The sequence below is a fragment of the Artemia sp. Qi Xiang Cuo genome, chromosome 2 (assembly GCF_049724085.1).
Source record: "Artemia sp. Qi Xiang Cuo chromosome 2, ASM4972408v1, whole genome shotgun sequence".
NCBI classification, from domain to species: domain Eukaryota; kingdom Metazoa; phylum Arthropoda; class Branchiopoda; order Anostraca; family Artemiidae; genus Artemia; species Artemia sp. Qi Xiang Cuo.
The window spans coordinates 79,546,081-79,570,985 of record NC_142795.1 but is presented as its reverse complement, the minus strand read 5'-3'; the positions used below and the strand labels follow the sequence as shown (position 1 = coordinate 79,570,985).

Below are 24,905 nucleotides of genomic sequence, written 5' to 3'. Positions count from 1 at the left end.
AGAAAAATCTCACCAAACCAAAACCTTGAAATCCAAGGGATTTATGAAGCCTCCTAATTTTCCATAACTCAATGCCTCCCACTCCCAGTTTTTTTTTTTTTTTTTTTTTTTTTTTTTTTTTTTTTTTTTTTTTTTTTTTGCTTAAATTAACCAAGTTGTAACCAAACCCTTGATTTGTCCACATAGATTTTGTGACTAACTAAAATGAAATGAAAAAATATTTGACAGTAGATCTTTTAACTATACAAAAATTAATTTTAAAAAAATATATAAAAATACTAACTAAGTGTGAATACTTTGGCTTCAAATTCAGGAGCCTTTATGAACAGCGGAAAATATGTATATTAAGCAGCTAATGCATAATGAGAAAAAACATAAATTGATGACAAAATGCAAAAGAAGTAGAAAAGAAAAAGAGGAGAAATTCACATCTGATAAATTAAGTTATTGATAATATAAGAATCTTATGAAATGTAGTATCAGTGGCGGATCCAGGGGGAGGGCCCCCCTAACCTCGTCTAAAGTAGCGTAATTTACCTAATTAACGCAAGTTTGCGTTAATTAAACTTACTCCTAACGCAAGTTTATCGGATCTACCTATTTTGCACCCTCTCCCCTAAAAAAAAATCCTGGATCCGCCCCTGTGTAGTATGGTAGTCTTTTCTTAAGTTTTTTTTTACATATACCCTAGTAGATCAATACAAAAATAAAAGAAAACAATCTGAACTCATATAGTGTTTGCTAGTTTTTATTTTGTTTTTACTGAACATGTTTTTGTTGTATTTTTTTGACATGATATGTTTATTATGCTAAATGGTTTTTTGTGCTTTTTATCTTTTTATGTTGCTTTTTAGCATGTTTTAACTGCTAGCTTTATTTTTTTTTTTTCTGTGAATGATGAACGTTTTTTTTTTGACATGGTGAAATAGCCTATTCTTGACAATTCCAGGAAGCGTTGCTTTAGGACAGAGATTATTTTCCGGGCTAATTCAGCAATTATATCGATTGAAAGTGAAGACTCTAGGACATTGGATTTTCAGTCAATTTTAGAAGAATTTATAGAACAAAAGATTAGAAACATGTTAATTCATGTATTCATAATTGTTGATGTATATTTTAAAAGGCATTTTCGGCAGCTTCATAATATCTAGTGGACAAAAAATAACTAATGTAATCTCAAAATGAACAAACTAGACCACCAAAAGTGACAAGACCAATCCAAGCAGCTAAGATAAAGGTTATTGAAAAAATGTCTGAAGTAATGATAAACGAAAATAAAGAGCAAAGAAATATGTAGTTAGAATACTTGCGAAAACAACAATTACAACGAGTCAAAAACGAAATTGAAGAGGTTAAAAAATAAGTGACAGCGAGAACTAAAATGACTGAAAACGAAATTTAAGGACAAAAAAAATATGCGGTTATAAGACATGTTACAATGAGGATCAGAACGAATCCAAAGCACAAAGAAATATGCAGTTAGATGATAAGTGGCAGAGAGAGTTGCAAGCAACAGCTGGAATCAGAATGTTTCAAAAATGAAAGTGAAGAACAAAGAATTGTAGGGGTAGCAGAAACATGACATCGATGAGCGATGATCGAACCCTCAATAGTCGTAATGTTTTCAGCTTCAAAGTAGCTGGTCAAATTTATCAAAAAGTCAATATAGCAGCACATCCGTCACAGACCCCTGACGGGGATTTTGAACCACATTCATTTGGCCAAATGTACTTTTTAGACCCTGATAAAGCTGTTAAAGGATACCTTGCACATCCTTTAAATTATGTAATCTCTCATAATCCAGTAGATCTGTTGGAAGAAATATTGCGATACACAAACAACTATGCTAAAGGTTACATGAAAATGCGAGAAGTGGGGGATGATTTAAAGTAACATGCTGCTTTACTGGGGCAACAGGCTCGGATAGAAGACAAGTGATAATGTGAATCAATATATAAAAGTCAGTCGGGTAGCTGTATAATCAATATATATATATATATATATATATATATATATATATATATATATATATATATATATATATATATATATATATACTAAATTTAAATTTTGCTTAAAATTTAATACATGGAGAGGGCCCCGCAAAAAAATTCCAATCAGGCCTCACACCTATTCGATCCAGCCCTGACTGTCTTAATTGAAAGTTTTGTATGATTTAGTAGTTTCATCTTATTTTAGTTATAAATAGAAAGCCAGATGTTTAATACTAGGAATTACAGTTCTGTTATTTATTATATACCTATGTTGTGCCCAGGGATATTAGACAAAAAGAAAACACAAGAAGCTTAAATTCATACCCTTGGTGTCAATTAATCGAGGGACTCCTGGGTGATGGTGCAATTTTGATGGTTTTTTTTGAATGGAAATGCCAAAAAGGGAATTCCCATGAAAATACCAGAAAAGAGATATTTTTTAATTTAGGAACAATAGCAAAAATATGGAGGAGGGGGGGAAGCAAGTTTGACTGAGATCCTTGTATGTTGTGTCTAATTCTAATTTGAACTGGGGGAAAATATTGTAGGCCTATTTTAAACAAGTGCCAATATTATAAGATGTTCATCAATATCTTGGACACCATTAGTTGAAATAGCTGGATTGAGATCCATGGATTTGGTGTGTAATTCTAATTTAAAATAAAGAAAAATATTGAGTTGTAAAGAAGTAAAAATAAAAATGAGAAGTCAAACAGTGTTATATACATCATTAATTGAAATAGTTCAATCAAGATCCATTGACGTTATGTCTAATTCAAAGCCTGTATTTACCAGGGAGTTTGTTGCTATTTAGAATAACAGCGATGAAGGCTATGAGCTTTGTGAATCTGTGTATGTAATATTTATTAGGAAATTGGAAAATTTCTTGCTAGAAAGTACTCGTGTTCCAAAATAAAAAAAAAGACAAAGTATATGTCTATGTTTTGGAAAATAAAAATAGTATCCCTATGAAAAGGAAAGCCAATATTTTCTACTAGATAAAAATAAATGAAAGGCCTGCTTCCTTTATTGACATCACAACAAATATACTGAAATAAGACCCTTAGACCTTATTTCCTCCAGTGCCTGCAGAGGCACACAGGGTGTCGGTGAGTAGCCTCCAATCTTCTTTCATGTGAGCCGCTGCGTATTTGTCTTCCCATTGTGGGATGAGACTCGTCTGGAGGGCTCTTCTGTCACGTTCAGATGTCCTACGGAGCGTGTTCTTTGGTCTTCCTCGGCGACGGGTGCCTTCCGGTTGCCAGTGGAGGAAAATTTTTGGAATCTTGTGATCTGGCATGTGGGTGATATGTCCAAGGTATCGCCATCTACGTTGTCGTACCACGGTTGCAATATCTGGATGGCCTGTGCGGGTACGGATCTCGTCATTGCTGACACGGTCTCTTCAACTGATTCTAAGGATTAAGGCGAAGACAGTTATTCTCGAAGGCGGTAAGGCGTTTCTCCTGTTCCGCGGTTATCTTAAGGTATTCCATAGCATAACTCAGGACAGACAGTATTTCTCTCAGAGTCGCCACTGAAATAAGAAGCGCACCCTTAATTATTTACAGGAAATAAAGGTCCAAAGAGTGCCTGAGAGCAGGCCATGTTGTTCTTGAAAAGAGTAGATTTTGAGCAATTGTTGAATCAATTCAACACCTTCATATCTGAGAATATTCCATTTAGTAAAATCTTTCTGAAATTATGTGGTTACAACTAGTATACTAATCTGCAAATGCTATTTGCTACAGTAATGTATCAAACTCTTATAAGAGAAGAAGAAAACCTGATATTACAACATCACAACACAATGTTAACGACTCCAAATATTTGTGGATTGTTTGTGATATAAATCTTTTTCTACTCCTTTTTGAAAGAAATATTTCTTTGAAAGGGAACTTTTCTTTTGAGCCTTCCTAGCCGAGTGGTTAGCGCACTGGACTTGAAATCTCGAGAACAGGGGCTCGAGTTCTGGTGTTGCTAATTATTGGGTTTGGAACTGCGGTCAGTGGTGTTACTCTGTAAGCTCAGCCAGACTCAACCCCGTAGAGGTACCTAGAGAAATTCGGGGGGAAAACACAAGAAGCGTCGGATGATTTGCCCCCAACCATGCGTTGCACTACCGGCTGAAGGCAATGATCCAGAAAATCAACACCTGCGCAACGCAGACCATTGGTCAACATGCGAAAAAGTTTAAGTTTGAAACAAATGTTTCGTTGAATTTGCTCTTTTGAGTCAGTATATTTCAATAAATTTCGGAAAAGTATGTTTATATTTATCCTTACAACTTTAAAGAAATCACTGATTTCAATCACCAATGCCAGGGTGGGGTTTCAGCTGGAGGGGGACCCTGAGTTTTTTGAAAAATACCTGTCTGTAGTATTTTCATTGAAAAGTAACTTTTTTGGTATTTCATTGAAAAAATGCCCCTTCTCTAGATTTGGGAAAATAAATTTTGACTCCTCCGCCTACACATTCATTCTTTGGCATCCTTGATGTCAAGTATAGGTCCTTATGATGGAAAGTGCTGCATATAGTTCTAAAATAGTGAAGCCAAAGCATTGGCTACTTGGAAGCCACCATTTTGACAAAGTATTGTGAAATAAAATGCCATCTCTGTCAGAATCACATCACAGATTCTTCAAGGAACCTCTCTTCTGGTATTTAAACCGTCTGAACATGGAGGCAAACCCCCTTTATTATTGGGAATATATGGTTAGACCTTTGAATACATAAAGGAATTTATTGAAAGATATCCTTGAATTTTGAGAAGAGGAGTGGAAAATTTTGCGAAAAAAACAAAAATAGGAAAACTATAGATAAAATACAGGAAAGTCATAAAAGTATGGATCTTTTTGAGAGTTTAAATTCGTAGAACTTGCTTTCTGCTCCTGTCTATCCACAGTGAATTTTTTGGTTTTCTTTTAGCTAGATTTGCTAAATTGTTTTATAGTTCTGTTATTTTTTGTCTTTGCAGTCCCTTCAATTGAATTTCTGGCAAGCTATAAAAAAGAAACTGAAGAAAGCGTAAGTAGTTTATTTTTAGATATTTATGCTGCTTAAGTTTAAAGTGTCTTTAGTGTATGGCTATCTACCCATGAGTAGATACTACAGCCCATGATTTGCATATAGTCCCTAGCACCTTTTAAAGAAGAAAAACCTTTCAAAGAAATTAATCTATTATTTTAAAAAGATATATTAGTTAGTTAATTTAATTAACTAATTCAATCAAGGGATTGAATTGATAGTTATTTTATTAATTAATTCTTAGTAATATAGATTAGTATAAAAATATTTATTTTTATATATGTTTTATAGTTTCAATTATAAGTACGTTTGGTGTACGGATATCTACCCATGAGTAGATGCCACATTCCATAGATCAAATATGGTTCTTGCCTATTTCAATTACAAAAAACTTGCGAAGATATGAATTTATGTGCGTTATTCCACCAATATACTATCCAAAACAATTCTGCTCAATTAAAGATATTACAACGGACAGGTCCCCAGAAAAAGCGCTTATGGGCTGTAAGAAAAAAAGATTGGAGAAATAGTGGGTGCTTGTTTTATCCCAGTGTCATTATCTTACAAATATTGTTGATTGCACTTGCAAACACCATCCCGTGTAGCTCTTTGCTAATAAGTATATGCACAAAATAAACATGAAAGGAACATAAAAAAAATGAACCCGAAAGGATTTCAAAATGAACTGTTTTATTTTGAAAATTAAAGTCTTCAGGAATAACCCAGTCGGGTTTTTGGCTGAATGATCAGAACAAGTTCATGCAAGGTGCTGAATTATTTCCTGCTAAATAGTATGCGTATCTTCCATCTCATTCACAAAATATGGAGCCATGGTAAAAGAATTTTTGAGGTAAAATGGATTTTTGAGGTAAAAGAATTATATCTTTACAAAATTATAAAGCTAAAAAGAACAATCTTTTTTTATTATCACTTTTTGCAAAAGCCTTTCCAGGTTGAAATGTGGCTGATAATGGGTATGGAATATAGAAAAAGATTTTTTTAAATACTGGAATTGAGGCTCTCTATTAATTAGATTAGGCTATACGTCGATTTATCTTTATATTAAATTAAAAATAACAAGTTTTTTAAACTGAAAGTAAGGAGCGACATTAAGACTTAAAACGAACAAAAATTATTCTGAATACGAATGGGGCTGTCCCCTCCTCAACGCCTCGCTCTTTACGCTACAGTTTTTATTGTTTTAAAAAATAAAGTTGTGAGAAAGAGTCAAACTTTAGCGTAAAGAGCGAGGCGTTGAGGAGGGGACAGTCCCTTTCATATACGGAATAATTTCTGTTCGTTTTAAGTTATGTCGCTCCGTACTTTCAGTTTAAAAAACTTGTTTTTTTTAATTTAATTTTTGAACGTTTTTGAATAAATGCAGGTTTTGATCTTGGCTCACCGTACATGAATAAGTAAAACACAATTTTCATATTAATTTACTTTTATTTAGTTAAATGGCTTTCTCGAAAGTTGTTTAATTTTATTTACGAACGTTTTTATTAGTAATAAATATACGTAACTTACGAATTAACTTACGTATCGAAATTCTATATTCATATATTTTTAATATGTATACTAAGGGGTTCGCGCCCTAGTTAATACCTTACTCTTCAAGCGAAAGTTCGAATTTTGTTCCAATTCTTTAAAAATGACCACTTAATCACAAAGGCCGTTAATTAGAACAAATAGCTCTTATGAAAGTACTAAAAAATCTTTGGCTTAAAGAGCGAGGTATTGACTACGGGGTGAACCCAATCATGTATGTAATATTTTCTGTTCGTTTAAAGTTTCGATGTTGCTGCTATTGCAGTTGAAATACATGTTTTTTATATCAAATTTCTGATCTTTTTTTAAATAATGCTGGGAAATCCCGTGCCCCCTTCATAGCAATGTCCCTTCCCCCAGGAAAACTTCCTTCATGGAAAGATCCTCCCATATAATCCCCGACTCACCCCCACCCCCCACTACCAGGAAAAATCCCCCCTGAAAAGGTCTATATACTTTCAAATAACCAATACGACATGTTAACATTGGGTAAAGTTCATAACTTTCAGCCCTCCCCCCGGGAACTTTGGGGGATTAAGTCATCCTAAAAGACATACTTATTATATTTTCGAACATGTTGAACAAAATGGCTATCTCAAAATTTTGATCAGGTGACTTTGGGAAAAAAATGAGCGTGGGAGGGGGCCTAGTGGCCCTCCATTTTTTTTGGTCACTTAAAAAGGGCACTAGAACTTTTAATTTCCATTCCAATGAGCCCTCCCACGATATTCTAGGACAACTGGTTCGATACAATCACCCCTGGGGAAAAAAAAACAAAAAAAAACAAACAAACAAATAAACACGCACCCGTGATCTTTCTTCTGGCAAAAAATGCAAAATTACACATTTTTGTAGATGGAAGCTTGAAACCTCTACAATAGGGTTCTCTGATACGCTGAATATGATAGTTTGATTTTCACTAAGGTTTTATAGTATTTAGGGTGTCTTTCCTCCTTTTCTCGAAAATCAGCCAAATCTTCTTAGATTCCTGACTTTTAAGAGGTAGGATTAAACTTGATTAAATTTGTATATTTGAGATCATTATTAAAATCGAATTCTTTTGATGTATCTATTTGTATCAAAATACCGTTTTCTAGAGTTTCGGTTACCATTGAGCCGGGTCGCTCCTTACTTACAGTTCGTTACCTCGAACTGTTTGATGGAAGAGTCTTAGTTTTTATGTTTTTCTTTAAAATAAATTTCATTCTATGAGTACTACTCGCCTAATGTTGTGTGGGCCTGCTCTGGGTGAATTTCTCTGTCCCTAAGTTCTTGGATGTCTCCCCAAATGGAAATAGGTCTCTCTAAAATCTCCTCAAAATAACGTTCGTAAATACACGAATGTTAAAGCCAAATCCAAATCGTCATTTGTGTTAGTGTCAATTTTAGGAGACATCTCGAAAAGCAAATTTTCTAACATGGCAATGCTGGAAAATCCCTGAAAATTCTGGGAAAGTGGAAGCACAATAATTTGTAACGGATGAGGTCAGTTGCATTGGGGATTTGGTAAGCAACAGCTTGTAGTTTGGGGTCAATTTAGCCTACGATGATTCTATGGTAAATTTTGGCGTGAAATTCGGTGGTAAATTGGGATTAAACCGGTTAGCTGTTTGTTACATGGGCGTCTGACAATCAAGAGATGTCACTTAAGGAGCTGGGTTTTTCACCAGGCTTGTCAATATTTGAAATTTATTTCACCTGCACGATGGTTACCCTGAGTGGTTAGGAATATACTAGAGGTATGTCTTCATAAGTTGTGGGATAGGAAATTTGGCATTACTTCTCCTAAAATGTACATAGCAATCCATATTATTTGTAATTATCTTATTAGATTCTTTATTCTAATTCACCCCTCTATTTGCAGGATGACATAATTGTATTGCAAGAATTGCCTTCTACATATACGGGACCTTCTACAGTAACCTTGAGAAAAAAACTTCCTAGTTCTGCAGCTTCAGAGAAAAGTAGCAACGACGATCAAAGATTGACAATTAAAAGGAGTCTAGATTTCACTCCAACTAATAACAGTCGTAAGCCAAATGATTCCATCAGTCCCCGTTGGTTCTATGGTGGGGATAGAGATTCCAGTTTCAATGATTTGAGCTGCCCCGGGCTCCAAAGACCATCTCTTAGAACATCTACTGCCGCCAATACTGAGCCAATACCCCAAAAAAGTAAGCCTTTTATATCCTAAATTACTAAGGCATCTTTAGGTGTATCCATACCTGAAAACATTTTTCGTGACATTTCCTAAAATTTATCTTTAAGTTGTCTCAAAAGTTTTTTGGGTAATGCCGCATTGTTGCCACGTCGTACACTAATTAATTTACGGTTTTTGATATTTAAATCAAATCATGCCTGAAAACAGTGATTTCAAACAGTGATTAGTTGTCTCAAAATCTGTAGGATAATGCCGCGTTTTTGGCAGTGTTGCCACGCTGAACCATGAAATTAAATGAGCAAAACTGTTTAGTTTACCTTTTTTATCTGTACAATTTCAAACACCAACAAGATGTTGATTCTAAGCTACAACTGCAACTTCCTAAGGAAAGCTGAACCTTCTTATGTTGTTTAGAGTCAGGTGTTTTAACTTGTTTTTGCTGGTTCTTCTTCTTTGAATGCCAAGCCTTCTTAAGTCTACTTTGGTCTCCTTTTGGCTTAACGACCATTTTCAATCTGCAGGTGATGATGGGTCAGGAATAAGTCTTGCTACGATTTGTGTGATCTACCCGCAGATATTATTATGTCTTAGGAATCGAAAATAATTTTGTATAGATGTCTTTCATTGTTAGCTGGTAGGCTTGGAAGAAGTGACACGTTGGTGTCAGGCTGGAGGTTTGCCTCGCTGAAGATTCTACTAATGTCGATTACTTCATGCTGGATGCATTAACATTGAAAAATCAGGTGGTTCAAGGATTCTGGAATAGAGTTGCAAAGTCTGCAATATGTATCGGCTTGTTTATGCCATAGTCAGTGATCCAAGGCTCGGTATCGTTCAAAAAAAGGGAAGGGGTGGCTCACATCAGCTGCAATTGGTTTGAGGGTGGATTCGAGGGTAATCGGGTGCGCTTACAACGAATATTGGGGTGCACAAGTTCGCACGTGTGTAGAACATGGTCTATTTATAACGTGTGTAGAACATGGAAAACTTTATAAACTTGACATATTCTGAATCCTAAGAAAAAGTACTTTAACCTGGAATTTTTAGTTTTTCCCCACAATTTTTATTACTTTAGTTAACCCCTATTTAATTTTTATAACAAGGGTTTTTTAATATACTTTTTCTTAGTTTTTTCGGTTTTTCCGACATTTTTGCTTACATAAGTATATTTTTTTATGCTTTATTTGAATTCTGCTCGTCATTACGAGTCAAACTTTATGCCTTTTTTCCAAAAAATATTATTTTTTGAGAAAATATTTATTTTTTCTAAATAGCGTCATATCTTTCAGAAATTATCCTACAATGACCAACTTTTATTTTTATTTTTTTAGCTGTTAAAAAGAAAATGAAAACGAATCAAACTGCACATCATTCGAACCATCCGAATGTCCTTTACATGTTGTTAATAAAAACAAAGTCGAGACTTGAATCTGCAAGAATATATTAGCGTTTGAACAAGAAAATCCCCCCCCCCCCCACAAAAAAACGAAAATTTTCTGAATAGTGGCGTTTTACTCTAAATATTTTCAACACAGCCTATAGTTTTTATTTCACCAAACGACAGATCACTCTTTTTTGAGTCAAATAATTTATTTACATTCTATACAACTAATATTTTTAACCAGGAAAAAAACAACAAGAGATGCCTCGTTCTCCGATCGTATGCGCGAATTTGGTTTCCACAGCAATAAAAAAAAAAGCCGGGCATCTTACATATCGGGTTTTAGTTGCATAAAGTACTTAGCTATAAAAGGCTAATTTCTCCTTTATAGGCTAAAATCGTCAAGTTCTACATTAGTGCGAGCATCTGCACCCCGATATTTGTTTTAAGCACCTTAGATTACCCCGGCATCCGTACTCAAACCAACTGCGGCTGATGTGAGCCACCCATTCTCTTTTTTTTGAACGATAGCGAGCCTTGGATCACTGACTATTGCATAATGTACTGAAAACTACGACATAAAAGGAAAGGATTTAGCATATTTATCTGATCTAACTAAAGGTAAGGATTCCGGCAGCAACGATTTTATGGGGTGTCAGTTGTCTTGCGTGAGGCACGCCATGTTGATACAACTAGTTCTGAAGCATGTAAACAGATATGAGATGCGTTGGACAGCATTGCTCCGCTTTTTTCGAAGTACAACGAGTCCAGATCTACCATAAGGAATCACAGTCTCTGGATCAACTACCTAGATCTTATCCGTACCGGAAACGACCATCTTTATGCTGAAAGAACTGCGGACTAGGGTTCACACTTAAACGCCACAAAAGAGAAGATTTCGATTTTCTTCGCTCCCGGAAACTATAAATACGCCGCAGTTGCGCTTAACTACCTAGAAGAAATGCTACGCCTGCCTGAAGAGTTGCTCGGAAACCCATTCAAGGCGACGAGAACAGAGGTGTACAACTTTATGACAGGGGATAGAACTCCAAAAGCCGTAGCAAATAGTCTGCTGAACTTCCGAAACATTGGCTTCGAAGCCTTGAGCTCATATCTCGAGGGGACATCCACAAAAGTAAAAATTGGCATAGTACAAACTTTCGCCTCTGTTGCCAAAAAAGGAAAAAGAAAGAGCCACGAAAAATATTTTGAGAAAACTGAGCTGCTTAAACCAGCTCTGCGTCTTGCAAATTCAACACAAACTTCGTCTCTCTGTGAGCTACTGAAGTACGAGCTACAGCCATATCCGGCTTCTTTTGCAGTATTATCATCAAGTTGTAAGGAGCCTCAGCTACGTACTGGTACAAAGTCAACAGCCTTGAGCTACATTCTGCAACAGTCTGGCTTGCAGTCATGGCCAAAATGATTCCACATACACTTTTTGAAGACTCTCCTCGATCTGACTACGGTATATAGTTGATGTCATGAGTATCATAAGGTGTTATAGACCAGAACAAAATGAGACGCTAGCATATTTTGAAATAAGAGTTTACGAAGGGATTCTTAGAAACATACCCGAAGCTTGTCAGTCTATCCATTTGGTTGGTGACAGGTATGACGGTCTTAGTGACGATAGAACCCGTGATGACTACTCGTTCAACCTCAAAGAAGCATCTGGCTTTCGAGAAAGAAGAGGAGATCCTAAAGGAAATATTTCCAGCCCGTTCACTTCCTCCAGCAAAGTTGCAACACTCTGGGACGGGATTCTCAGTAGTTGCTCAGCCAAAGGTCGACTTTTGAAAGTTCTTTTCGAGGTCTAGGAGTACAATTTTTCGACCCGCCTGATGGTTCATCTCGCTGGAGGTTTCGAGAGTAGACATAGAACTGTTACCGTCACGCCTCATGGAAGCTCTGTTGGTGACTATATCTCGTCTTGCCATGAGGAGGCAGACACTCGGGTATTATACCACACAGCAGTTGCCACAAGACGAAAGCGCATACTTGTGATAATACAAGCCAACGATACTGATATCGTCTTACTAGCTGCATATTACTTCCAGTATCTTGGTAGTCTCGGCCTCAAGCAGCTCCGGGTTAAGTTTCCGTCCTGCTGCATACCTATTCATACGGCAGCACAAAAACTAGGAGTAACATTTTGCAACACCTTGCCGCTTGTCCACAGCTTGAGTTGATGTGACACCACAAGCTTTCTGTATGGAATTGGAAAGATCCGCTTTTTTTGAGCTGCGAAGTCTTTAGAACTTTATTGAGGTCTTGAGGTGATAAAGTTCGAGCCCTTGCAGAGAAGACATCATCTCCGTAAAGTTATGGTTTAGTCAAAGTCTGTAAGCAGCTTGTGGATACAGTGTATGGCAGAAGTGTGACTAACTTTTGTATTCGAGCACTTTTGTACTCAAGATTGAAGGATTTGTGGCGTTTACCACCAATTGATATCTCGTTTCTGCTTCATTTGAAAAGGTGTATTGTCAAGTCATGATTTGGATCCAAAGCCACAAGCCCTGTATCGATCTACCTCAGGCTATCCATATGGGCTGGAGAACTGAAGATCATGAACTAAAGCTAGACCTAGTTTCTGTGATGCCGCATGGGCTAGCATTGCTTTCTTTTTACAACTGTGACAGGACAAGGTGCGGCTCGCAATGCGAATGCTCCAAAATGGGCTTCTGTGACAGTGCATGCAAGTTTGAAGCTGATCCCAAAAAATGCCTACTTTCCAATTTGAATAATAACGAGTCCCAAGACGAAAATGAAGAAGAAAAATAAATTTGAGCCACCATTTCATGTTCAGTTTTAGATATTTTATTTTTTATTTGTTTTGATATTAAATTGCTAATGCAGTCGTCTAAACATTACTTTCAGTTGACAGTATCAGTTATTGTCTATTACGTCAGTGACCACTCACCAGATCTAATTAATTAGATTATTGGCCCCTGCTATGCTGGTATTTAAAGAAAATAGAATCTTAAATCAGCCTTAGTCACCTCTGCACCACACGTTCACACGGCTTCGCCACCATGAGGCTCGTATGTGAGCCTACGTAAGCCAGATTGTATTCAATGCTACAGAAAAAATAACTAGTTGCTCAAGAATTAAGATTTTTTGGAAAAGAGGCACATGATTTGACCCGTAATGACGAGCAGAATTCAAATAAAGCATAAAAAATATACCAAATTCGCGCAAGCCATCGCAGAATGAGGCATCTGTTTTTTTTTTTTTTTTTTTTTTTTTTTTTTTTTTTTTTTTTTTTTTTTTTTTTTCTGGTTAAAAATATTAGTTCTATACAATGTAAATACATGATTTGATTCAAAAAGGAGCGATCTATCGTTTGGTGGGATAGGTTGTCTTGAACATATTTCGAGTAAAACGCCACTATTCAGAAAATTTTCTTTTTTTGGGGGGGGGATTCTCTTGTTCAAACGCTTGTATCTTCTTGCAGATTCAACTCTCGACTTTGTTTTTATTAACAACGTATGAAGAACATTCTGACGGTTCGAATGATGCGCAGTTTGATTAGTTTTCGTTTTTTTAACAGCTAAAAAAAACAAAAAAATTGAAACAAACTTGGTCATTGTGAGCTAATTTCTGAAAGCTATGACGTTATTTAGAAAAAATAAATAGTTGCTCAAGCTTTCATATTTTTTTAAAAAGAGATACATGGTTTGACTCGTAATAACAATCACAATTCAAAAAAATCATAAGAAATATACTTATGTAAGCGAAAACTTCAGAAAAATCGAAAAAACTAAGAAAAGGTATATTTAAAAACTTTGTTTTCAAAATTAAATAAGGGTTAACAAAAAAAATAAAGGTTGTGGGGAAAAACTAAAAATACCAGGTGGAAATACTCGTTCTTAGGATTCAGAATATGTCAAGTTTACAAAGTTTTCAGTTTATTTTACCGTCTAAATAAAATCAAGAGCGGTATGACGTCGTTATAGGCCAAATTTGACTTTATAGGCTAAAATTACCATGTTCTACACGCGTGCAAACTTGTGCACCCCGATATTCGTTATCAGCGCCCCCGATCACCCTAGAATCAACCCTCAAACCAACTGCAGCGAATGTAAGCCACCCCTTGAAAGATAACGGTCCCTGGATCACTGACTATCAAGTAAAGTCCTCTTTTCGCAGGATCAAAGAGTTCCTTTTGATTCTATAATAAAGAATATTTTCTGCCCTTGATGGAAATAAGGATGGAATGGGCATTTTCGTTTTTGAAGGAACTCTTCTTCTGAGTAAGTCTCTGAAGGTCTGGGCCTTCAAATTGGGGTTGATTGGATTATACAAGGAGTTACTAGCTAGCTGGTCTGCTACCTCATTACATTTGATGCCTTGGTGGCTGGGGATATGCTGGAACTTGATGAGCTGACATGATTGAATACAGGAGCTGAAGGGTGCCTTTGAAGTCTGAGAGCAATACTACTCTTTTGGAAGCCGGTGGATTAATATTGACGACTTTCAAAGCCTCTTTTATGGCCAACAGTTCTGCACTGACGATGGAAGTATTATCAGGAAGTCTGGTTGTCACCCATGTTTTCTTTGTTTTTTAATTTGGCGTCGACTACTGCTGCCGCAAGATTGGGTGACAGACTTAGTACCTGTCCCTGTAAGACAAGACTCGGAAAATGAAACGGCGATTTGACGCCCTATGCGCCATCAGTGGCTCTGGAGGATCTCTATCTTTTTAATGTTTATGTTTTTACAGGCAAAAAATAGTGTGAACTTTAACTAATTAGTTTCACTTGTTTATTTCCTCGGTTCAACGTGACAACACTGACAGAAATGTAGTACTGCAAAAATAGGTTTTGTGAAAATATCTGTAAAAAAAAAGTCGGTGAAACGTCGATTCATCGTAGCCTACAAAAATAGAATTGTCTGTTCATTGTTTTTGTGAAAATATGTTTAAATGCATCTGTAAGAAATTCTGTTTTATATAAGCTGAACTAATTTGAGACAGGAGTATTTTATTTCCGCTTTGGCACTGTTGTTAAACTGTGAATACCTTATTGTGCTTCAGCTCGAGATTCGAAGTCGATCCTAATTTGAAATATTCAAGAAAAAATAAAAAGGTGTGTGGCCAGGACCATATCCAGGATTTTTTTTTGAGGGGGGGGGGGCCTGTTTACGACAAACTTCAAAAACGCATGAAAAATTTTGTTTATATCCGTTTTTGTTATGTTTTTACGAGTTGGAAAAACATTTCGGGGGGTGGGGTTCAAGAATCAGAATGAACGCAAGGCTGGCAGGGATCCTTTTGCTTTCAGTATATCGTTGATAAGACGATGAGTGGTCAGATGCAAAAATAGAAGACAATTTGAAGTTTGCCATGCAGCCAAGCCAAAAATAAAAGAAGCACATATAAAGGCGTAAACTGATCTTGGATTTCAGAGTGGCTACTTGCAAGCTTCACAACTATTTTGGCTTCCTAATGAAGACATGCTATGCTCCATAAATTTGACTGCAAAGAAAGATCCATTTGGTTGGACATTAAGACGTAAATGATTCGATCAAGGTGAAGAAAATAAGTCGTAAGATAGATATGGGGAATAACCACTTTCAGATCTAAAGAGAGTTCCACGTAACTTATGTATAAGATGAATGCCCGGACATGCTGTACTGATTCTAGAACTGACTATCGTAGGTATCGTTGCTATCGTAGGTATCGAGCTCATCAGATAGATAATAGTTTAAAACCAAGGTTAAATCGAATAAACATTTGTTGAACAAATTACAGGATATTATATCCAAATAGGCACGTACCTAGGTAGGCGAACTGCCCACTCCCCCTCCCATATTACGCTAACATTAGTTTTTGTTTTCCAATATATGATATATCCTGTCTCTCCTTTTTTTTGCTGATTTGCCTTCCCCCAAGGAATTCTCACTTTTATCCCCTCTCCTAAGATTTTTTTACATATGCCTGTCTCTAATTTCTTTTTTTTTTTATCGTTATTGTTCCTTTTTTGTCTGAAAATTTTAAACTGTATTTGTCAATACTTTAAGCTGCTGATTCTATGCAATGAGCCATGATTTTGGCTCTTTGTTTTTACTATTGTTTATTTTTAGTTTCTTTATTATTTGTTTATAATACATTATTTTTATATTATCATATTTTGTATCATTCTGTTCACATTACTTATTTATACCATTTTTTATTATTTATGTGAAATTTTTTATAATGTATTTTTATTACTTACATAATCGTTTATATTATATTATTTATAATTCCTTGCAGAGAAAAAGTTTTTCAAGGATCAAAGTTTGCATCAGAAATATTTTGCTAGTATGATTCGCAAATATCCTGCCAAACTGCGTTCTGCTTTTACTCTAAATGTAAGTCCAACCATTTATTATTATGCCCTTGCTTATTTTCTTGGTAAGGAATTAACCTGGAATATTTGGACAATAAGAGCCTCATTATTGGGATGTTGTTATATAATTTTATTCCTGATGATTCACAATCCCTGTTCTCCTTTTTTTCTTTTTTCTTTTCTTCCTTTCTTTTTTTCTCTTTTAGTTATCACTTTCAAAGAATTAATAATGGAACTGATGGAATTGAGCTAACGCAGAAATAGTAAGCATGTAGTCTATATAGAACCAACTGGGTCTGAATTCATTTGACTGTATCTCGTCTTTTCTGACAACAAAAGATTAATCTATTTCTTCAGATAATATTTTAATTGAGTTCCGAAATCTTTTTATTTACAAAGATGAATAAATTGAATCTCAAGCCAAATAATATAAATAGAGATCTTTGGATGTATGAAGACACATGGTCTCTATTTTGACGTTGCAAGATTAGTTGTATTTTGACAATGCCATGTATCTTTTTGCAACTTGCTCCAAATGTTGTTTTTGTTTTGCAACTTTATTCCTGGTTAAATAGGAAACTTAACCTAGTGTTCAAGGGGCTTTAGGGACAGCTCAAATATTATCTAAAAACGAACAAATAAACTTTCAAATGGGGATAAATCCCTTTATTTAGACAGTGCAAAAACAGGTACAAAAGTCCAGATATTTCGGTCACATATACAGCGACCGTCTTCAGTAGAAAGAGTAGGTCGCTATAAATATGACCGAAATATCTGGACTTTTGTACCTATTTTTTCACTGTCTAAATAAATGGATTTATCCCTATTTGAAAGTTTATTTGTTCGTCTTAGAATGGCAGTGTGGTCTATGAAATCAACACCTAATTTAAAGGTGTTATGTCGAAAATTATCTAAATACAATTCTAGTGGCTTCTTGCGTGCGCGTACTGGAGCTGCCATTTGCAGTTTTGGAGTTGTTACCATGAAGTGGTGTCCAAGGAGTTCTCTTGGTAGAATAAGAGTGCTTTCGCAATTTCAAATGGCAACCCCTATAAAATGTTTAGCATTTGGATTCTAAATGAAAAGTAAAGTATGTTTTGTGTTAAAATGTGTGCCAGACGTGCTCTAGTCAAAATTTACAAACATTTGGAAGGTAAATTTGGATTTAGCTTATATGGCTCCAAAAACTAGGCTTGTTTTATACCTTTAAGATGCGTTGAATTTTTGAAACGAGTGTCTATTTTCATTGTATATTCCGAAATCTCAAATGGTGACCCCCTGTAGAAGATTGACCCCCTGTAGAAGATTCAATTTTGGAAAGAAGTATTTTGTCTTAAAATGTGTATCAAGCATGCTTTAGTAGAAAATTGCAAGCATTTTAAAGGTAGATATTGGATTAGCCTACAACTAGGCTTACTAGGTTCTGCATAAACTAGGCTTGTTTTTAATACCTTTGTAATTCTTGCAATTTTTTACTCGAACATTTTTTTCATAGTATATTCCAAAATTTAAAATGGTGACCCTATGAAATGTTGAATATTTGGATTATATTGTGAGAATTATGTTTTATTATGTATATTTATTATATTATGAAATTTTATTATATTGTGGTATTATGATTTTATTATGTTATGATTTGTAAATTTTATTATGATATATTATTTTTGTCTTAAATTGTGTATCAAACATGCCTTAGTCAAAAATTACAATCGTTTGAAAGGTGGGTATTGGATTAGCTTATATTGCTCCATAAGTAGGCTTGTTTTCTATATATTTAAAAGCTATCATATTTTGACTGGAGTGTATTTATTTTATTTTTTATGTGTTTTCCAAAATTCAAATGGTGACTCCTATGAAATGTTCAGACATGTTCTAGTCAGAAATCGCAAACATTTCAAAGGTGGATATTGGATTAACTTATATTGGTCCATAAGTAGGCTTGTTTTCTAAACATTTGAAAGCTATCATATTTTGATTGAATCATTTTTATCTTATTTTTTATGTGTTTTCCAAAATTCAAATGTTGACTTATGAAATGTTCAGACATATTCTAGTCAAAATTGCAAACATTTGAAAGGTAGATATTGGATTAGCTTCTATTGCTCCATTAAAACTAGGCTTGTTTTCAATAAATTTTAAATGCTATCAAATTGTAAAACTGTACCATTTGAAAAACACTTCAAGAAATGTTAACATTTTCGCTATTTGTGCTTTATTAACAGTTTTAAAACATAAGTCAAAAACTTCTGTGACAAGTTCCACCTAAGAGTTCAGTGTTACCTTATTTGACCCTTCAATAATGATTGAAATTAATATGCCAACTTAAATAAATTAAACAAGCGAAGGTCAACGCTGCTAGTGGGCAGACATATTCTAGGAAAAAAAAGTTAAAGCCTGTTAATAAAGCATGAATGAAGGGACACTGCTGGGGACTGACTTAAAACTGTAAAATATTTTTTCTCTTACTTTTCATAAAACCGCTTTCATCTGCTAATGTATTAAAAAAATAAAAATGATTTCTTCTTGCTACCCAGAAATAAATGAGATATATGAATGGTAAAAATGGAAGTGTGCGCCACTCATTTTCGTTAAATTAGTCTATATTGCTCCATGAAAGATAAACTTTATTTTCAAAAATGACTATCACAAACCCAGCCGAGTCGAATTCGCATTTTAAAGTCGAACTTATAAACAATCACAGCTATAAACAAATGGGATAGGATTGGTAAAAAGAAAAAAAAATGATGGGTCGATGTGTCAAAAAGTTTAAGAAATATTAAAACTAGCAGGATTTACAACGAACTAAACCGGTTAATAGAAAACGAGGAGGGGGTAAAAAAAGGGAATGGTATAGGAAGGGGGAAGGGCAAATAGCAAGGAAGGGGGAAGCTATTGGCATAGTTTACAACTATGTTTCTGATAATGTGGGGTACCAAAGTATTTAAGGAATTTAAAGTTAAACGATATAAACTAGGTTTATTTTCAAATGCTTTTAATTAATAACAGGAGCATTTTTATAGTAGGTTATGCATAGACAAAAATGCTTTACGTTTCGTGTAGGAGGGGTTTTACTAAAAAAAAAAATTGGGGGGGGGGGTTAAAAAACCCATGCAAAATTTGTTTGTATCCATTTTTGTTAGGTTTTTACGAGTCAGACAAACATTTCGGGGGGGGGGGGGTTGAACCCCCTCCCCCTCTGGGTACGGCCTTGATATTAGACTTGCTAGGGCTTGCCGCTTGAAATTTTGGAGGTGCTCGTATAAGGGGTCTCCAGAGCCTCCTCTAAGTTGTAAAGAAAATAAAATCTCTTTTCTCTTTTATTTACTTTCGTTCGTTACAGTAAGTTCTTTTGCAGGCATTTCGACCAGAAGAAAAGAAACGGTATTCAGAGCTGCTTAAACAATACTGCACACCCTTGAACACCAGAGGAGGAGCAAAGTAAGAAATTGTTTAGTTAATGTGATCGAGTTTACACTTAGCTTTTAAATACACCCTAGTATTGTTAGTGTGTTAGTTTTACTTCGGAATTATTTCCCTCCTTTCAACCAATATCAAGTTAAAGGGAAGTACTTCAAAGGCTGCGAAAATTAATAAAAAGTCGGTTTTTCCACTTCGACTTCTTCATTAAAGCAACAAAAAATACATGTTGCAAAAAAAGCTAAAAAAAACAATATAAATATCGATATGTAAAGACCTTAGAAGAAAGAAATAATTGTGAAAAGAAAGCACAGTTTAGAAAGAAATAAAGGGTCGTGTTGGGTGGGACAAAGAAAAAGAAAAGAAAGTGCATATTGCTAATGTATATTGTGCGCACAGTTGCCAGTGTGAAATACTGAGCACGATAAAGGGCTATTTTAACTAATTTTGGATTACTTGGAAAAAAGAAATAAAATGCCATAAATTATTGATAAAACACAACAAAAAAGGCTCATTTCCCGTTTAACGGATGTCCTTCCGTAAAAAAACCCTCTTCGTGGCTGGGTATGTTGCATTACACTAATTATCAACAAACCTAATTGCTAAAGAGTCAAATACGAAAAATGACAAAGCCAAATAAAAAAATCAGCCATTTATCACAGAGCCAGATTAAAAATTTCTTAGAGCCAAATCTGTTTATTAATTTAGTAAGCTTTTACTATAAATTTAGACCTTGATTAACTTCCTCGAAGCTTGAACCTTGTCTTGATTGTTGTCAGCATAGTAGGAATTTACAAAATGGGAAAAAACCTGTATCAACATAGTCAGAAAAAATGTATATATAAGAGAAACACCCAAGAATAATGTTCCTAGACTGACAAGGACATCTTGTGGTCAATACCCCAAAAACTCAATATATTTTTTCCCTTATTCTCTATATAACTTACTAGTATCAATTTAATAAACATTAAAAACCATTTACATAAATGTAAACACGGACTTGTAGTGAGACACAAACGTCTTGGTGTTCTATCGAACATACCTGCATACAAATGACCCATCCCCCACCCCAAAAGAAAATGCCCCAGATAACTGCCTTTTTGGAATATCTTTAGAAACGGATGCTTAAATGTGATCCTTGGGAAACGAACGCTGGACGTTCTAACGCTTCCATCAAAATATAAATGATGGGGTGTGGGGGGAGGGGGTACCAATATTTCTCCACCTGGAAAACTCTGGAATTGGCTGTACCCCTTTTAAATAAAAATTCTACATAGAACGTGAAGTACCGTCTCTGTTGGATGACTGTATCCTAATTACTCTGACTATTATGTAAAATTTTATGTCTTTTTTTATGATAGAATTTTTAAGACCAGCGTAATTCAGAATTTTTTGTCTTTTTTCCTTTTCTTTTGATTCCAAAACATCCAGAGTTTTGCTATAGTTTCATTGTTATATTGTCAGTAGTGATATATACAAAGTTACACAGAACTGATTGGTTTATTAAGAGTGTACGAGGATGTTTTTTTTATTCATTATTTTGCTTGTTTTAGCAAGTAAGATCAGGATGTATAAAAAAATTTATTGATGCAAGAATACAAACTTGCGAAAAGTTTCACAGGTACTGCCAGATATATTGTTTCGATCAAGGATGATATCTAATTTCATAAGGACGTTGGAATGCACCATAGTTTTCGGGAGGATTGAGGGTATCTAAGAAATAAATTTTCTTTCGGAAAAAATTAAAATTTTCGGGATTTAGGTGGAAATCTTGCATATTAGAAACACTTATACTGACCAAACCTAACCAGGCTTGTTGAAACGCAGAAGTCCACATGCCGTGTACTCTACGGTTAGCCGATGCGTTAGATTGTAAAAAAAATGTTATTATTTCTAGTAACTGGCAATTGTGGAAAATTTAAATGGTTTTAAAATAAACGTTCAAAATAGGGATAAAATCCTTTTTAATAGACAGTGTATAATAAATTTCACAAGAAATACCAGATATTTCGGTCACATATACAGTGACCGTCATCAGTTTTACTACTGATGACGGTCACTGTATATGTGACCGAAATATCTGGTATTTTTTGTGAAATTTATTATACACTGTCTATTAAAAAGGATTTTATCCCTATTTTGAACATTTATTTTATCGTCATGGAAAGGCACTGTGGTCTCCGAAATTATCTATTTAAATGGGTTTTCTTAATTTACAACATCCAGATTGACTTAACAATTATCCAGTGTATCTACTGTTTCTTAGTTGGATGGAACTAAATGATTTAGATTTAATAAATTCGGTAAATTAGAATTTACAATTTAATAAATAAATTTAATTAGTTTACTAAAAAAATTAATAAAATCACTAAATAAATTTAATGAATTAATAAATAGATTTAATACATTTAAATAAAATTTATAATTAAACGATTTAGCCAATTGGGATAGTGCTGAATGGTTTCTAATTCATTTAAATTTTGTCGAGAGGAAAATAGGGGAAAGATAGAAGTCACCTACGAATTACAATGTTATGTGATTTCTTTTTTGTCTTGGTTTTTGAAATTATATTAGCCGGTCATATGTACTAGTTCTGTCTGTATTGCATTTCTGCACATATTTGTATTGTACATTATCATATCTGTCTGCATAAGGGTTTGGTAAAGCGTATAATCTGTTCTAATTTTTAAAGTATATTTGCTTTTTTTGTCGTAATAAAGAATGAGTATAATAAAACTGTCTGACTCTTTTCTATGTTTTTTTTTTTTTTTTTTTTTTTTTTTTTTTTTTTTTTTTTTTTTAGAGTTGGGCCATGATAATGGTCATGTAATAATGAAATGTTTATTCTAATTAAAATTAAAAATTGTTAGTTGGGCCATGATAATGGTCTTGTAATAATGAAATGTTTATTCTAATGAAAATTAAAAATTGCGGCCTGATTTGACAGACAGTGCAAACAGTAGAAAGGCTTCTGAATTAGCTTATGCTTCAAGTAAGCATTGCTATTTTGAGCTTAAAAGTATGTTAAACATGTAGTTTTTGAAATTATTTTAGGTTGAACTCCGAACCTGTCTCTCAATTAATTGTAACTAATTAGATTAATTAAGAGTTATTTATATTAGTTAAAAGTTAAATTAATTTAATAGTAATGTTAGATTAATGTTTAAAGTAACTTTCGAATGAAGTGAAGATTTACTTCCTTTTGGTACTGAAAGAACTTAAAAAGAAAAAAAATCTAATATAAAATATTTTGTTTAAAGAAAAATAGCCTATATCCTCTTTTTGAAAAAGGAAATATGACCTAGGTATATTAACTTAAGCTGCAAAAATAATATTTAAAGTCAAGAGTTCTCAAACCACAATTTACTTCCTATTTTTATTTCCGGCTATTTTCTTCTTTTGTTCTTTCTTTTAGTCCTGATAATATTTCTTCAAGGGCCTATCCAGGATTTTGTTTGGGAGGGGGGCTGCAAAAAAAAAACTAAGACGCATCAACAAATTTTTATTTGTATTTGTTACTTTTTTCGAATAGAACAAAAATTTCGAGGAGGGGGTTCAACCCCAGTAACCCCCCCCCCCCTGGTTATGGCCATGGCTGCCTTGGAGTAACGTAAGTGTTATTTAGGCCATTCACTAAAAGAGAAACCCAACTTGTATTATGTCTGGAAAAGCCAATACTTACTTCCATGAAAAGACGATCACTTTAAATATTTTCGCAACGTATTCGTAAGTTTATCATGTTTTGTGCAAATTAATTAAAGGGTAATTAAATTACTGAGTGCAGATTAAAATAGCATGGCTGCAATATAACATACTTAGCAAAAAAAACCGTCAACGTTCTCGTTTAGTCCATTAGAGTATAAGCAAATCCTTTTTTCCGAAGGATTAAAATAGAGCTTTATTGGTCGTATATGGAACATTATTTTCACCACAGTGGAATTGTTTACGTATGAAATAGTAAATCTACTGTAAAAAGGCAGTCACAGTAGTAGTAGCATTTAATTGCAATAGTGGTCGGGAAAATCTCAAGTTGATACCCTAAGCCGCTTCTAAAATATTACAGATACGCCCGTTTGCTAACCTGAATGCACCTAATGTCTTTTGATTTAGTTTAGTATCCCCTTCAGAATTCCTTGAAGTTTCCCATTAATGCCCTTAGCCTTTACTGATACATGAAGGATCAACCCCGCCCCCCCCTGCCATTTCCCAATGATACATCCTGTCTGTAAACAGTGGACATTTTAAATAATATAAAACCCTTTCCCCTTGGACATGGCTACAAAATCTTATGAAGTTGAGCCGTGATAGCTGAAATCTAATTTGATTGTAGAAATGTGTTTCGTCTTCTTTTTTAAGCATTGATTTTATGTTTAGAGAGTATCCGTATGACCTGTATTAACATACCAGTCAATCATATCCTCTGCAGTAATTATACACGTGATTTCAATGGCCAGAAAATATTTACATGTGTACGAGTTTAATTGGAAAGTGTCACAAATGGATTTCCTTTAATGTAGTCCCTTAATAACTAACGCACCAATTCCAACGGTGTATCCATTTATGATAGCGTTGACTAAATTAAAAAAGCAATAATAAACAAAATAGTGTGCCCCTTAAAGGCATCTAGACAGGAAATCCTTATTATGTACGCCCAGTAGACGCATTGTTGTTTTTTTTTATTTTTTTTTTTTTTTTTTTTTTGCCACTTAATATTTTTAAATTATTTTCTGTATAGAAACTTTATTTAAAAGTAAGGAAACCGAATTCGGGACCTGAAACTTAATTTCAGGTCTTCGACCATCTCCCTAATTGCAAGTCTACAGTCCGAGCGCACCGAGTCGCAAAATTTTACGATATTCTTGTCGGCTTTTGATGTGGAAGGTCTACTGAACCGGTAGTCATCCTCAAATGACTTGTAGCCATCTTTAAATCTATTAGAAAATTGACTAAAAACATTTGACCAAGTCAGTCATTTATCTCCCAATGCTGTTTAAAGAGTTCATAAGTCGCTCAAGTAGATTTTCCACTGGTAGAACAAAATTCAG

At 34.5% G+C, this 24,905-nt stretch overlaps 1 protein-coding gene across 1 annotated transcript in view; it reads left to right on the top strand.

Annotated features, from left to right (window-relative positions):
* The window catches only part of LOC148955656 (uncharacterized), a 68,920-nt gene that overhangs the window by 7,736 nt on the left and 36,279 nt on the right, over nucleotides 1–24,905 (top strand). The window contains exons 3-6 of the mRNA XM_089108295.1: nucleotides 4,972–5,021; nucleotides 8,434–8,743; nucleotides 16,368–16,465; nucleotides 19,799–19,881. Coding sequence (XP_088964421.1) covers nucleotides 4,972–5,021; nucleotides 8,434–8,743; nucleotides 16,368–16,465; nucleotides 19,799–19,881 — 541 coding nt within the window. The remainder of the gene's footprint in view (nucleotides 1–4,971; nucleotides 5,022–8,433; nucleotides 8,744–16,367; nucleotides 16,466–19,798; nucleotides 19,882–24,905) is intronic.